The 15166-nt window shown below is 44.0% G+C and overlaps 1 protein-coding gene across 4 annotated transcripts in view; it reads left to right on the top strand.

Annotated features, from left to right (window-relative positions):
- Positions 1-1527: 1527 nt before the first annotated feature.
- The window catches only part of MAU2 (MAU2 sister chromatid cohesion factor), a 43958-nt gene continuing 30319 nt past the window's right edge, over positions 1528-15166 (top strand). For 2 of the 4 annotated variants that reach the window (XM_075825495.1, XM_075825496.1), the window contains exons 1-7: positions 1528-1810; positions 3511-3528; positions 5314-5379; positions 6960-7055; positions 7134-7228; positions 9379-9393; positions 13604-13631. In XM_075825495.1, coding sequence (XP_075681610.1) covers positions 1559-1810; positions 3511-3528; positions 5314-5379; positions 6960-7055; positions 7134-7228; positions 9379-9393; positions 13604-13631 — 570 coding nt within the window. In that variant the 5' untranslated portion in view covers positions 1528-1558. The remainder of the gene's footprint in view (positions 1811-3510; positions 3529-5313; positions 5380-6959; positions 7056-7133; positions 7229-9378; positions 9394-13603; positions 13632-15166) is intronic. The other 2 variants (XM_075825497.1, XM_075825499.1) reach the window with 1 other exon arrangement.

The raw sequence follows: 15166 nt of genomic DNA on the forward strand, positions 1-15166 counted from the left end.
CCGGACTGGTTGCGGACTCATGGCGGAATTTCTCCATTGACTTCAATGGAGATTCTAAATTCCGCAATGAAGTCCGCAGCTGTCATGCACATGTTATGTGTGCTGCGGATGCGTCTTGCTTTTTTAACATGACATTTCTTCATTCTGGCTGGACCTATGTATTTCTAGGTCTACAGCCAGACTGAGGAAGTCAATGGGGCTCCCGGAATTACGGGAGCGTTGCTAGGAGACGTCAGTAAATAGTCACTGTCCAGGGTGCTGAAAGAGTTAAGCGACCTGTAAAAAAATAGAAGTTCATATTTACCGAGAACTCCCTGCTTCTGTCTCCAGTCCGGCTTCCCAGGATGACGTTTCAGTCTAAGTGACGGCTGCAGCCAATCACAGGCTGCAGCGGTCACATGGACTGCCGCGTCATCCAGGGAGGTAGGGCTGGATGCCGAAAGAGGGACGCGTCACCAAGACAACGGCCGGTAAGTATGAAATTCGTTTACTTTCACTAGGGAAAGTGCTGTCCCTTCTCTCTATCCTGCACTGATAGAGAGAAGGGAAGCACTTTTTCCGCAGTCCGCAGCAGCTAGTCCGCATCAATTTACTGCACATTTTGGGCAGATCCGCAGCCGTAATCCGCAACCCGGATTAGGTGCGGCATTGATGCGGACAGTTGCGGAGGAAATCCGCCACGTGGGGGCATGCCCTTATGTGGATTTTTCGTGAATTCTGTGCAAAATCTGCAGCAGAAATATTTTGCTGTCTGAATTTGCTCAATCTGCACAAGTTCCTACAGCTTCAAACAATCAGCGACATATTTTTTAGTAAGGACACTGGACTGCCCCCGAATTTATAGACGGTTACCATCACTGGATATTGTGTAGTCGCAGAACTCCACTTTTCTACTGGAGTGCTGCGGTTTCCTCTTCTTTACTTGGATCTGCTATTTCCCCTGGACTGGGGTTATCCTCTGCGAGCACCCCCTGAAATTGGGATTTTTACGTGGTCCGAATGGTTTTGACTGCTGGCTGTGCTGCTGATATTCAATTTCTTTCTCTTGGATATTGTGTACTGCCATAGCAAAATTAGGGTCAAGACTACACGGCAACATGTGACAAGAAAATCGTCATGTCCCTTGCGACATTGCTGCTGATGATGTGCGACATGCGACCGTCCCAAAAATCTAAATTAGCTGGATTTTTGCTCGAATGTCCATCTGCGACTCATAAGGTAATGAGAAAAAAAATCACGAGCCGGAGTCGCACTATTAGAACCCAAAAAAAGTTGTGCGACTTTAACGCAACATCAAATCGTGTACCTCATTTTGGCACGCAAAGTGACACGTTGCCACGAAGCCCTAGCCTTAGAGAGAAGATGGAATAAAAATGACAAACATGGTTATTTTCTATTGAAGGGAAGACAAGCTGACACTGAAATCACAGGCACATGAGAGAACGGCACTCCACCTAGCGACATGGGACAATGCCGGGACTACAGCTCCCAGAACGCACCGGGATCTCGCGAGTTTTGAGCCGGGGGAGTAGCCAGGGCCTTGTTGTTGGTGTCAGTGATGGCGGCTGCGGCGGTAGTAGCTCCGCAGGCTGAGGCCTCGGAGTCCTGGTACTTAGCGTTGCTGGGTTTTGCTGAGCACTTTCGCACCTCCAGTCCCCCGAAAATCCGCCTGTGCGTGCACTGCCTGCAGGCTGTCTTCCAGTTCAAGCCGCCGCAGCGGATCGAGGCCCGGACTCACCTGCAGCTCGGCTCGGTCTTGTATCACCACACGAAGAACAGTGAGCTGGCCCGTCAGCACCTGGAGAAAGCGGTGAGGGTCCAGCGGGGGGCTGCGGGGCTACTGAGGAGGACAGGGAAGTATGGGAGCGGTTATTATTACTACACTCCGGGACGCGGGTGAGGGAGCTGCAGGGGACGCGGGTGAGGGAGCTGCAGGGGACGCGGGTGGCCTTCCCTGCTGACCCCTCATCCTCTTGTAGGACGCCCCATTCTCCTTCCACACTTTTGGTGAACAACTCACATCTTTCATTGTTAAAAGCTATTCCTCACGCTCGTGGAACAGCAACTTCTAACTAAAATACTAGAGAAACCCCTGTATGGAGAAGTCCTCCAGTGTTCACTTCTGAGAGGTCCTTTCCCATACTCCTGAATGGCAAGTCTGCCCAGATATGGTGGTCATACATGCCTCTGGCATATAGCTACATAACTAAGCTGATGTGCCACTCGGGACTCTAGGAAAGCTGTGTGACTGCGTCCGTTCCGTTGGAGCTTTCTGTCGCAACAGAGCCCTGACTGACACAAATGGAAACCATAGGTTTCCATCACCATTGGTTTCAACGGTGACAGATCCGGTGCAAATGGTTTCTGTTTGTCCCAGTTGTGCAAGGGTTCCGTCATTTTGACAGAATCAATTCTGTAGTCGACTGCGCGATTCCGTCAAAACAGAACCTTTGAACAACGGGGACAAACGGAAACCATTTGCACAAAAGGCACTTAACCGCTCCGTGTGGCAGCAGCATATGATGTGCGGCTGCGTGCTTTTCGCGCATCCGTTTGGATGTTTGTAAACAGAAAAGCACATGGTGCTTTTCTGTTTACATTCATCCTTTTGACAGCTGTTGCGCAAATCACGCAGTTCGCACGGAAGTGCTTCCGTGTGGCATGCGTGGTTTTCACGCACCCATTGACTTCAATGGGTGCGTGATGCGCGAAAAACGCCCAAAGAACGGACATGTCGTGACTTTTTTTCATCGTACTCGCGCTGAGTAAAAATCACGCACATGTCTGCACGGCCCCATAGACTAATATAGGTCCATGCGACGCGCTTGAAAAACACTCGCGTTGCACGGACGTATATCCCGTTCGTCTGAATAAGGCCTGAATCTGTAGTATAGGGATGAGTGATCATTAATACAATCGTTCGTCTTTATACATTTTGCATATTGTTGGTAGCACATCGCCTGTTTACGTGGCGCTATCTAATGCCAACAAACAACCATTTTTATGACCGCATAAAATATGTGATAAGCTGACGAATGAGCATTTGCTCGTTCTTCGCTGACATGTTTACATGGGACAATAAGGGGATGTTCACACAGGGCGGATATGCTGCGTAAAGGTACACAGCGTATCCGCCCTTGAGCCGGCAGGGAATTTTGGCTAAAAAACTGCACCAAATTGTGGTGCAGTCTTTCGGCTGGAAAGTTTGCAGTGGAAAACAGCATAGAAAATAAAAAAGTCTATACTTACCAGTAACCATGGCAATCCGTCCCTCTACCTGGGACAAAGTTTCACTCCACCTGTATTGAAGTCCGTTGTGGAAAATCCCCAGTATGTAAGATACGTGTGCACTTACCCTTCTATGGTAAGAGCTGCGTTCTAATGGTCTCTTATGGGTGTGCTGATGTTAATGGCTCTTCCGGCTTACAGATCCCTTGTAATGAAGTGATGCTGGTTTATATTTCTGTAATATACTGTTATTAATACAGCTTTCCTACTTTTGTCTTTCAGTGGTTAATTTCACAACAAGTATCCTTTTTCTGTGGTACAGGTACAGACTAAAATATTCAGGTTTCTGATGGCAGACATTAGGCTTGTGTGGCTGAGATCTGATATGAAGAGTATGGGGGGGGCGATTTAATTATCAAAATGTCAATAATGATGAACTTTAAATTCTCTAGACAAAGTGCCGTGGCTCGGAGAAGTTGTAAAATGTACCCAATTCAGTAAAGACATTACCCTAATTTTCACCTCAAAAAACGGTGATGTATACTCGGGCTATTTTCGGCTGTTTTTCGGGCTATAAACGGCCGAAAAATTGGGCCGTTATTTTACACGGCCGTTTTGGAAAATGGCCGCGTAAAAAAACGGCCGCGAAAAAGAAGTGCATTTTTCATTGACTCTATTGAAAACCGCTCCAAAAACGTCAGAGAAAAACGTGAGTTGCTTAAAAAAAAAGTCTGAAAATCAGGTGCTGTTTTCCCTTGAAAACGGCTCCGTATTTTCAGACTGTTTTGAGTTTGCGTGTGAACATACCCTTACTGGCATGTATCTGTGGCAGCAATAAGGGCTCATGCACACGAGCGTGATTCTCGTCCGTGTCTGTGCGTTGAAACAATGCACCTCATACAGCTCCATTGATTTCACTGGGGCCATTCACACATGCAGGAGTCTTCACGCAGCGAGTGTCCGTTGCATGAAACACTGCATGTCCTATATTGGTGGGTTTTCACGCACCTAGCTGCCCGTTGATGTCAATGGGTGTGTGAATACCTCAGACAGACGCACAGCCATGTGCTGGCCATGTTTTAGGCATCAATTCCATTGGAAGAAAAAAAAAGTGCTTGCGAGTGCATGAAAAACACATGCCACCCGCAAAGCACACTGATGCAGAACGCAACGCACACGGACGGATTTAATGTGCTTTTTTTACATGCGTAAATCTGTCACACTCGTGTGAATGTAGTCTAAGGAGGGAAGTATTGTCTGACATGGCTAGAGGCTTATGCCGATTTTTGCATCCTATAACAGTATTGGTAAGACTAGTGCTCCACGGTGACAACGGAGTTAACCGAGCATTGCAGAGTTTTTCTATGGATAATTTCCTGAGTTTTTTGCAAATGTTTTTTTTTTTTTTTTTTCAGTATATATGTACAAGGTTGCTTGCAATTTTCTTTCCCATAGGCATGAAGAGCTTTATAGGTGTAAGAATTTTGAATTGTTTGTTGGGTTATTGTCAGGAGTGCGAGGAGATGTAAATGAGCCAAGAAACCAAAATGAGTATTGATTGGAGGGGCACTAGTTTAATGGTATGCCACAGAGGATGGTGATGCAGTAGTCCTACAAGGATATGTGACAAAAAGTAGTGGATAAGGTTTGCCAAACATTGTATGGAACACCCCCATGCTCGGTAGCAGATCGCTTATTGCAAAAGTTCTCGTCTTGTTTTATGTTTTTGATTTGCTTTACGAGATATTTTATTTTTGTTGGTTTAGGACCGCTGCTTGGAATTTAGTTTCCCCACAGTAGAGGCAACCAGCAAATAATAAACTGGCATTTCCTAAAAGGCTCCAGGCAAACCCCATGGGTAAAAACACGCCATTCACAAGACGACTGTAGGCCAACCTATATCTAATGTATATGACCATCATTAGACAAATGCAAGCCACAAAACAATATTTTATTCTGTCAGGTCACATATGATTTATTACTCCGGAGCATCTGCCGTGCATGATCTCCGTATACTTTGATAGATTTTCTTGTGTAGGCAAAAAATGTTCTCTTACGTTTTGGAGCTTAACTTGCTGTCCCCAGATTCCTCAGTTTGAAGATGTTAAGTTTGAAGCTGCAAGCCTGCTGTCTGAGTTATATTGCCAGGAGGTGAGTTACAAACATTGCATTGTGTGATGTGAGAAATTGGATTTGCACGTGGCAGTTTGACAGTGACATTCATTTACTGTATCTCAGATTATCTGACTGGCTCATGGGCCATTAAGCCAGCACACTTAGAGGATCTGTCACTAGTTTATTAATGCCCTAACTAATCTCCTAACTAATCTAATAGGCGCTATGATGCTGATAACTACAGTGTATTTTTTTTTCTCAGACGTATGTTATTTCTAAAGTTATGAGCATTTTTCTAAATATGTTAATTTACGTTTTTTTTTGGGGTGGGTATTTTATATGTTTTATTTAACTTTTTTTTGCACTTTACTTTTATTTTTTGATTACTATGGACTGTCCCTCAAAGGTCAGAAAAGACCTTTGGTGAACTTTATATATTTTTTTTCTCTCTTTTACACCATGTTTTTCCCCTGTATTTGGATCTGCACAGCAGCCCCAGTTACAGGGGAAATCAGCCCTCTCATAGTGACGATTGTCACTAATAGGGCTGTGCTGGGTCTAGTTAGTCCCAGCAGCAGTCTGTCAGTAACGGCACCCGGTGATCATGTGACCAGTCACATGAACACCAGGAGGAATAGAGACAGCACCGCTGCTGCTGTCTCTATTCCTATACACAGCGTTCATTGAACGCTGTGTAAGAAGACATCGGAGAAGACAGAAGCAGCGAAAGATGCTTCTATCCTCTCCTCAGGGTCCCCGGCAGTCACTGACAGCCGGAGACCCGACATTCAGCTGCCCGATTGCGCGGGCAGCAAGTTAAAACCCGAGCCGTAAAAAGTCTATGGCTCGGGTTTTAAGGACCCTGACCGCTGGCCGTAAAAATACAGCCAGCGGTCGGGAACCAGTTAAAGAGGACTCTCCATAGAAATGTAGGCATTCTATTTTCACTAATGGTCATATGTCAACATGTCCCATAAAAACAGGGCATAACACATAAAAAAAAATGTTTTTCCCCTTCTCCCCCTTTTCTTCCGAGTATAGCTGTCATGTTGTTGTTTCTTATGTATATTGCGTATGCTAAAATATTCTTTTTGATTTTTCTATAGAAAAGTTTTGCCACAAAGAGTGTTTGTAGCCCTAGCTTTAGGCCACGAATTTGCCATGGGATTTCTGTCGCAGATTAGCCCCAGTGTAAATCAGTGGAGCTAATCCACCGCAGAACTTTCTAATCTGCTGCGGGTCCATTGTTTTGTGCGGATATTTTCCTGACCGTGTGAATGGGGTTTAAAATACCCCATTCATTTGCATTACAGGCAGAATGTTAGCGGATTATGTCAGGAAAAATCCATTCTGTGGGATCCTTGTTTTTACAGCTGGCTGCTCAAGGAATACAAGGGGCAGTGTACTGTGTATAAGTGACTTTTTTTATGAGATGTAGTGATTTGCTCTTTTAAAGTTTCTCCTATGGTAGTGGTGGTGTTGGGCAGTTATTCTTTTATACAAAATATTTAATTGCAAATTCAATTGCTTTTGTTATGTGCACATCGTCTAAGAATGTATATGGAGTTGTAGATGTGCAGTCAATAGATTTTCGTACATTACATGTTCTGTTGCAGAATTCTGTGGATGCCGCTAAGCCTCTCCTACGTAAGGCAATTCAGATCTCTCAACAAACGCCATACTGGCATTGCAGGCTACTCTTCCAGCTCGCGGTGAGTGTTATATCGTTAAAATGAATGCCATCGTGTACTAATAAGGAGTCCACCACTAAATTGTGTTCTAATTTTCAGCAACTTCACACACTTGAGAAAGATCTAGTATCAGCATGCGACCTTCTTGGAGTTGGGGCAGAGTACGCACGTGTGGTGGGCTCTGAGTATACCAGGTAAAAATTTCTCGGTTATACAAAATAACCACACTGATTTAAAGTGAAGTGCCACTTTTCTAACGTTTCTACTAGTTAAGACGCCAAGAATGGCTCTGAGGTATTCCATTTATGATATTGTCAAAGAATACTGCATTACCTTTTGCTGTTTTTACGTCAGTGTTTTTATACTACTGAGGTGCTAGGTTACATAGTTAGTACGGTTGAAAAAAAGACATGTCCATCAATGCCAATGGCTTCTGTTTGTCTCCGTTGTGCAAGGGTTCCGTCGTTTTGACGGACTCAATACCTTAGTCGACTGCGCTATTGATTCCTTCAAAACAACGGAACCCTTGCACATCGGAGATAAACGGAAACCATTGTCACCGGATCCGTCACCATTGAAATCAATAGCGATCAGGTTATATAGTTGCAGACTGATCTTCTGTTGGTGAACCGCTAAGGGGTCGAGTTAAGCAAAAGAGTTGGGCTTAAAGCAGCAAATGTTATAAAATAGCTCCCCTCTCCAATCCCCTGCCAGTCCACCGCAGGCAGTCTGGCAGTACCCCCTGGCCTTTGTTAACTAGCTGTTAATTTTTTGAAAATTATTTTTTTTTTAACTGAAGCCGGATAACCCCTTCAAAGGGAACTTGTCACTGACTTTATGCTGCCCTCTGTCACTAATGTCTGATCGCTTCCTAATCTATGATAACTTACATTTTTAATGTTGCAATGTGAGCGTTTGGAGAAAAGTCCAGCATATTCATGAGCTGGCGCTGCCCCTGCCCAGCTGCCAATGGTTCACAGCTTTTTTCCTATTACTGTGCAAGGGGAAATAGCTGTAAATAATCAGCGGCTCGGCAGAGAGCTGCATCCCGCTCCAACATTACAAATGTAAGTTATAAGGGCAGCATGAAGTCAGTGATGAGTTCCCTTCGTGTGTGTGTGTCCTATTGCCTACGGGGCAGAGGAGGGAAGCTTCAGCAAGCAGCCAGTTATATAACAGCCAGAAACAAGATTGTGAGGAGGAGGAGAGGGTCATGGCTGATATCCAGGGACACACACAGAATAATTATTTATATATTTCACAGTATGAATTGCAATATGAGACGAAATAGGATCAAAGGAAGATTAAGGGCTCATTCAGACTAGCGTGATACTAGTCAACGCAAAGCACACTGACCCATTAATTTCAATGGGGCTATTCACACATGTGCGAGTTTTCACGCAGCTAGTGTCCGTTGTGTGAAACTCGCTGCATGTCCCATATTGGTGCGTTTTCTCGCACCTAGTCGCCCATTGAAGTTAATGGGTGCGTGAAATTCACAGACAGCACGCGGACAAACATCCGTGTACCATCTGTTTCACGCATCAATTACATTGAAAAAAAAAAAAAATGCTTGCAAATGCGTGAAAAACACATGCCACACGCAAAGCACACTGATGCAAAAACGCACACGGACAGATTTGCGCGCGTAAATCTGTCATTCTCCTGTGGCTGTAGCCTAAAGGCTATGTAAACCTTTGAAAGGCAAAAATGATTTATTTATTTTTCTTATAAAAAGGTGATCAGTGTGTTTCGTGTAACTTTGTAAATGATTTTTATTAAGAATTCTTTATATGCACTTAGATGTGATAGATTACAGATGGATCCTGTGTGTCAAAGACACACAGGAGCCAATGACACTGAACCCGTCAGGTCCTCGGGACTGATGGATTCAGGTTATAGTGAATTAAACCGCTATTCTGTATGGAGAATACAGAGCAGCTGTATCTAAAAAAGTTAAAATAATTTTTAATAAAGTATTTGCAGAGTTACACAAAACACACTGATACACCTTTTTTCTTTAAAAGTTATTTTTTGCCTTTCAAAGGATTACATAGCCTTTAAGAAAATAATTACTAGGATGTTTTAATTTGTTTGAGCGTTTTCTATGTTTAGTGTTCCTTTAAGACAAATAAAACAAGGATTCATAGGTTCCAAAGAGCTTAAATTTCTCTTTGCGGCACCTGATAGTCACATTTGCTGCTGTATTTATTGGTAACTGTTTTGGAATCCCAGCATGACTGCTGTCTACTACATAAGGATCCTAGATGAATCCTGCACATTTGCCTGGAGTCTCAAGTAAAACATGATTAGTGAATGAACTGTTTTTTTTGTTTTTTTTCAGCGTTCTAAAATGCAGGTAAAAAACACCTTGTGTTTCAAGAATTTTTGGTGGAGTTTGAGTCATTTCGTACATGCATTTTTGAAGTCCTGTCAAAAAACAAATGGAAAAGATGCCCATATCCAGAGCATGCTGCAATCAAAAAAATAAATAAACTGATCCCAAAACCGTCACAAACATGAAGGCTATAGACTTTAAAGTAACATCTGGTCGCAGCAAAAACAAAAAAAAAATACACCACCCAAAATGCATGTAAACGCTGTATGTGAAACCCAAAGGGAGCGCCAGATAAGTTTTATCATCTCAAGTCACCACGACCAATCCCTTTAACTATGTGAAAGGGGTTTTCCAACCAGTAACATTTATCCCCTACCCTCAGGATAAGTGATAAATGTTAGATTGGTGGGGCCCCCACTGAACTCTATGGGAGATATGGAAACAGCAGTTGGGCCCTATACTGATCTAACATTCATCACCTGTTCCTAGGATACGTGATAAATGTTAGATTAGTATGGGTGAGCGCTGTTGGTGGCAAAACCCCTTTACGGCTTAACCCTTAGAGTATGTTCACATGGCCTATTTTCGGCCGCTTTTCGAGCCGTAAATGCCCGAAAAACGTCCGAAAAATCGGGAGCAGAACGCCTCCAAACATCTTCCCATTGATTTCAATGGGAAAACGGCGTTCTGTTCCGACGGAGCATTTTCGCTGCAATTTTTATTCGTAAGAAAACGGCCGCGAAAAAGAAGTGCAGGACACTTCTTGGGACGTTTTTGGAGCCGTTTTCCATAGACTCTATTGAAAAAATCTCCAACAACCGCCGTAAAAAACGTAGCAAAAATCGCGAGTGGCACAAAAAACGTCTGAAAATCAGGAGCTGTTTTCTCTTGAAAACAGTACTGTATTTTGAGACGTTTTTGACTCCGCGTGTGAACATACCCTTATTGGGCTCTAATTGCCTCCAAATTTTTACTTCTTTAGAAGGCATTGTTTCAGAGATCCTTTGCTAGGCAGCAGCTGAAGTCCGAGCCGACCATGGAACCCGAACCGCACCTGGAGCTAAGCTTTGAAATGCGCTTTTGTACATGTTCATACAACCTCATGAATAAGAACTAGTGCAAACATAGTAACCTTTCACATGCCAGCTTTCGTTTTTTCCAGTGCTGCTTAGAAAGTGAAAGCAGTGTTGTAGTTGGGTATTACGGACAAATGCTGTGTTTTTCGGCTGCTCCTCCTTTCATAGAAATGTAGTTTACCTAGTTTTAATCAAGATGAGTCTTCAGATCAGTAGAAGGCTTCCTACTTCATGTCAGGCATATGTTTTATTTCGCATATACTCGCTATATACTAGATACTGAACATAACACAGAGGGCCTTCTGTATTATAGTGGCCCTGTTACCCATAGCAACCAGTCACGTTTATTTTGATCTCTGTCCAGAAAGTATGAGCAGAACTCTGGTTGCTATGGATAACAAGGACTCATCTTCCCAGCGATCATGTTGCTACATGAAGGCCACAATTGGGCAGTGAGGCATCCTTAGGCTGGATTCACACGAGGTCATTACGTCCGTAATTGACGGACGTATTTCGGCCACAAGTCCCGGACCGAACACAGTGCAGGGAGCCGGGCTCATAGCATCATACTTATGTACGATGCTAGGAGTCCCTGCCTCGCTGCCGGACAACTGTCCCATACTGTAATCATGTTTTCAGTACGGGACAGTTGTCTGGCAGGGACTCCTAGCATCGTACATAACTATGATGCTAGGAGCCCGACTCCCTGCAATGTGTTCGGTCCAGGACTTGCGGCCGAAATACGTCCGTTAATTACGGACGTAATGACCGCGTGTGAATCCAGCCTAAGGATGCCTCACTGCCCAACTGTGGCCTTCAAAAACCGCTGTCTCTGCCTCCAATTGATCACAATGGGAGGTCAGAGAGGGAACCATGATAAGAAAGAGCATGTCGCTTATTTTCCCCGCAAGCGGCTAAATGCGCGAGCGGGAAAAAAAAAAAGCGTCCGCTTCCCATTGAAATCAATGGGAGGTGGTTTCGGGCATTTCTTGTCGCTGATTCAGACGCGGTTTCTGCATCAAAATCAGCGCCGAAAAAAGTGAACGGGGCCTTAAAATGTAAAACACTTAGGCCCTGTTCACATGGAGTATTTTGACAAGCTTTTTGGCGCGGAAACCGCTCCGCAAAACTTGTGAAAAACCGTCCGAAAATGCCTCCCATTGATTTCAATGGGAGGCGGGGGCGGTTTTCTCCCGCGAGCGGTAAAACAGCCTCGCGGGAGAAAGAAGGGACATGCCCTATCTTCGTGGGGTTACGCCTCTGACCTCCCATTGACATCAATGGGAGGCAGAGAAAGCATATTTCACTGAGTTTTTTGCCCGTAGCACTCAATGGGCGCGAGCGAAAAACGCGGCCAACGCCATGCAGGAAGGTCAAAATCTGCCTCAAAATCCCAAACGGAATTTTGAGGCAGAATTTTCCTCCTGCAAAAAACTCCGTGTGAACACAGCCTTAGGCCCCATGCACACGACCGTAAAAACTCCCGTAATTACGGGCCCATAGACTTCTATTGGCCACGGGTACCTCCCCGTATGCTTACGAGAAGGTGTCCGTGCCGTTGAAAAAGATAGAACATTTCCTATTTCAGGCCATAATTATGGCACGGGCAGGCCCATAGAAGTCTATGGGGCACCCGTAATTACGGGAGCGTTGCTAGGCGACGTCGGGATAGTCACTGTCCAGGGTGCTGAAAGAGTTAAACGATCGGCAGTAACTCTTTCAGCACCCTGGACAGTGGCTACCGATCACAATATAGAAAAAAAAAAAAAAAGGCGTTCATACTTACCCAGAACTCCCTGCTTCTTCCTCCAGTCCGGACTCCTGGGATGACGTTTCAGCCCATGTGACCGCTGCAGCCAATCACGGGCTGCAGCGGTCACATGGACTGCTGTGTCATCCAGAGAGGTCGGACTGGATGTCAAGAGAGGGACGCGTCACCAAGACAACGGCCGGGTAAGTATGAATTTCTTTTACTTTTATTACGGAAAGTGCTGTCCCTTCTCTCTATCCTGCACTGATAGAGAGAAGGGGCTGCCGATTTACTGCAGTGTAATTTTTCAGCGAAAACGTGCCTGTAAATACGGGTGGAATACTGGTGACACCGGACCCGTATTTATGGGCACTTGTCCGTAAATAATGGAGCAATACGGGTCGAATACGTGTGACCAAGGACCCGTATTTACGGGTGGACAAAAATACGGTCGTGTGCATGGGGCCTTAGGCTATGTTCACATAGAGTTTTTTGCAGGCCGAAAATTCTGCCTCAAAATTCCACTTGGAATTTTGAGGCAGATTTTGATCTGTCTGCATGCCGTTTGTCGTATATTTCGCGGTGGCTTTCGCTCGCGGCCATTGAGCGGCGCGGGCAAAAAACGCAGCAAAATTTGCTTTCGCTACCTCCCATTGATGTCAATGATAGGTCAGAGACGTAAACGCCCCAAGATAGGGCACGTCCCTTTCTCCCGCGAGGTGGTTTTACCGCTCGCGGGAGAAAACGGCCCCCGCCTCCCATTGAAATCAATGGGAGGCATTTTCGGCCGTTTCTTGGCCCTTACATAAACTGCCCCTTACATAGCTACCAATTCTAGGTTTATAAGTATTATACTAATTCAATATAATGGTTGAGGTTCTTTTTTCCTGCATTAAAAATAATCAGCAGAGGCATATTAGAATATCCCATAATAAGCACCACCATCCAACCAAGGAGCCTTATATTAGTGTGTTCTGTATGTAAGAGTGATCACCTCACATGCTCCATGACGCCTTTAGAACAAGGGTGCCAATTTGGATTGGCGAACTGTCCAGTAGATAGTTCTCTGTCCATAAAATTGGGTCCTTCTCATACCCGCTCTCCTTTTTAGTTTAGCATGTTGTAGACTGGCATTAGCTGTTTTGCAAAGTTTTTTTTAATGACTGTAAATCCCATACTCTTTGTATAGTTGGGAACAAGATGAACAATATTGTTTTTATCTTGATGGAAAAACACCCTTTGAAAAGACATAAAATAAATGAATGTGAAAACAACGCTAAACGACCCAAAAAGCGCTTGTGTATGCAAACCCCTAGGAATAGTATTACTCTATTTGTTCACTGATCCATTTTTCTTGCCCTAAAAGTGATGTCTGTAGAAGCCTTATACTTTGTTTTCTTTACAGAGCGTTGTTCTTGCTGAGCAAAGGAATGGTAAGTGTGCATGTTATATTGTCATAGTTTTCCTTTACTCCTAGCTAGGGTTGAGTACAAATCCTCTCAACACCCAGTATTTCTGATACGTATCATTGGGGGACACATATATACACATAGGTATAGACTCTGCAACTAGAGGGCTGACGTTAAGATATCCCACTTGCTGGCGTTCAGCTAACCCATAGAAAACTTGGTTCTCAAGGTCTGCTTCTACCCAATTTTTATTCTTTATTTTTCCACTGCCTTGCTTTCGCTATTAGGTTAGGGGAAACAGAGAGGGTTGGGCCTCTCTGTTCCCACATACCCCCCCCCCCCCCCCACAAGCCTTGAAATAAGTAGACAGGTCTAGAACGTTGTACGCCCCCACCCAACTTGTTCGCTGACAGACAGAACTAAAGAGAGGAATAGTTCAGTTCAGCTGTCCTACCTGAGAATATGATGTTACTGTTAGCAGGCTGATTCTGCTTTACCGAGTTGCAACGAGTCGGGTCACAAAAGCGTTCTAGGTCCCCAACACGCAGGTTCACCTCGGGGTGTCCTATGGACCTGTCTGCTTTAAATGTTAAGCCCTTGGATAAAGCCTCTTCCCTCATGTACGTGATCAGCATCATAGGGAAGTATGGAGCGAGCTCACGGGCTGAGCACATTCCATATACTATGGGTGTCAGCTGTTTTTTGACATCTTGACGCCCAGGGTTAACGGTCAGGAACAGCGATCGCGCTGTTCCTGGCAGTTTAACCCCTCAGATGCTGCGGTCAATTGTGACCGCAGCATCTGAAGGGTTGAAAAGATAGTATAATAAAGTTTAGTAGTGAAAAAAAAAAAAAATATTTAAAAGTTTAAAAAAAGACAACTATACCCATTTTTCCTTTAAAGTAATGTGAAAAATAAACACAATTGGTATAGTTGCGTCCGTAAAAGTCAGAACTATTGCAATATACCGTTATATAACTCGCATGGTGAACGTAAAAGCCAAAAAAAACAAACGCCAAGCTCGCTGTTTTTTGGTCAACTTAGCAGTAACATTTTTTTTTAATCAAAAGTGATCAAAAAGTTGTATCTACCAAAGAATTGTACCAATAAAAACTACAGCTTGTCCCGCAAACAATAAGCCCTCACGCTGCTGAATCCATGAAAAAATAAGTTATGGCTATCAGAATGTGGTGAAACAAAACGATTTTTTTTAATTTTATTTTTTTAAAAGTAGTTACACACACATATATATATACATTTGGGTAATCGTATTGAGTCGCAGAATAAAGTTAAGTTGTCATCTTTACTGCACGGTGAAAGCCGTACAAATGAAAAAGCAAGGTAGGAATCAGTTTTTTTTTTTTCCAACTTCTGCCCGCAAATATTTTTTTTTACAGCTTCCCAGTACATTTTGTGTTACTTTCAAATGGTGAAATAAGAAACTACAACTCCTCCCACAATAAAATAAGCCTGTACAACACTCTATAGATGGAAAAATAAAAAAAGTTATGGCTCTTGGAACGCAGGGAGTGAAAAACTAAAACATGAAAAATGGCTA

This window comes from Rhinoderma darwinii, chromosome 1, assembly GCF_050947455.1.
Source record: "Rhinoderma darwinii isolate aRhiDar2 chromosome 1, aRhiDar2.hap1, whole genome shotgun sequence".
NCBI lineage: Eukaryota > Metazoa > Chordata > Amphibia > Anura > Rhinodermatidae > Rhinoderma > Rhinoderma darwinii.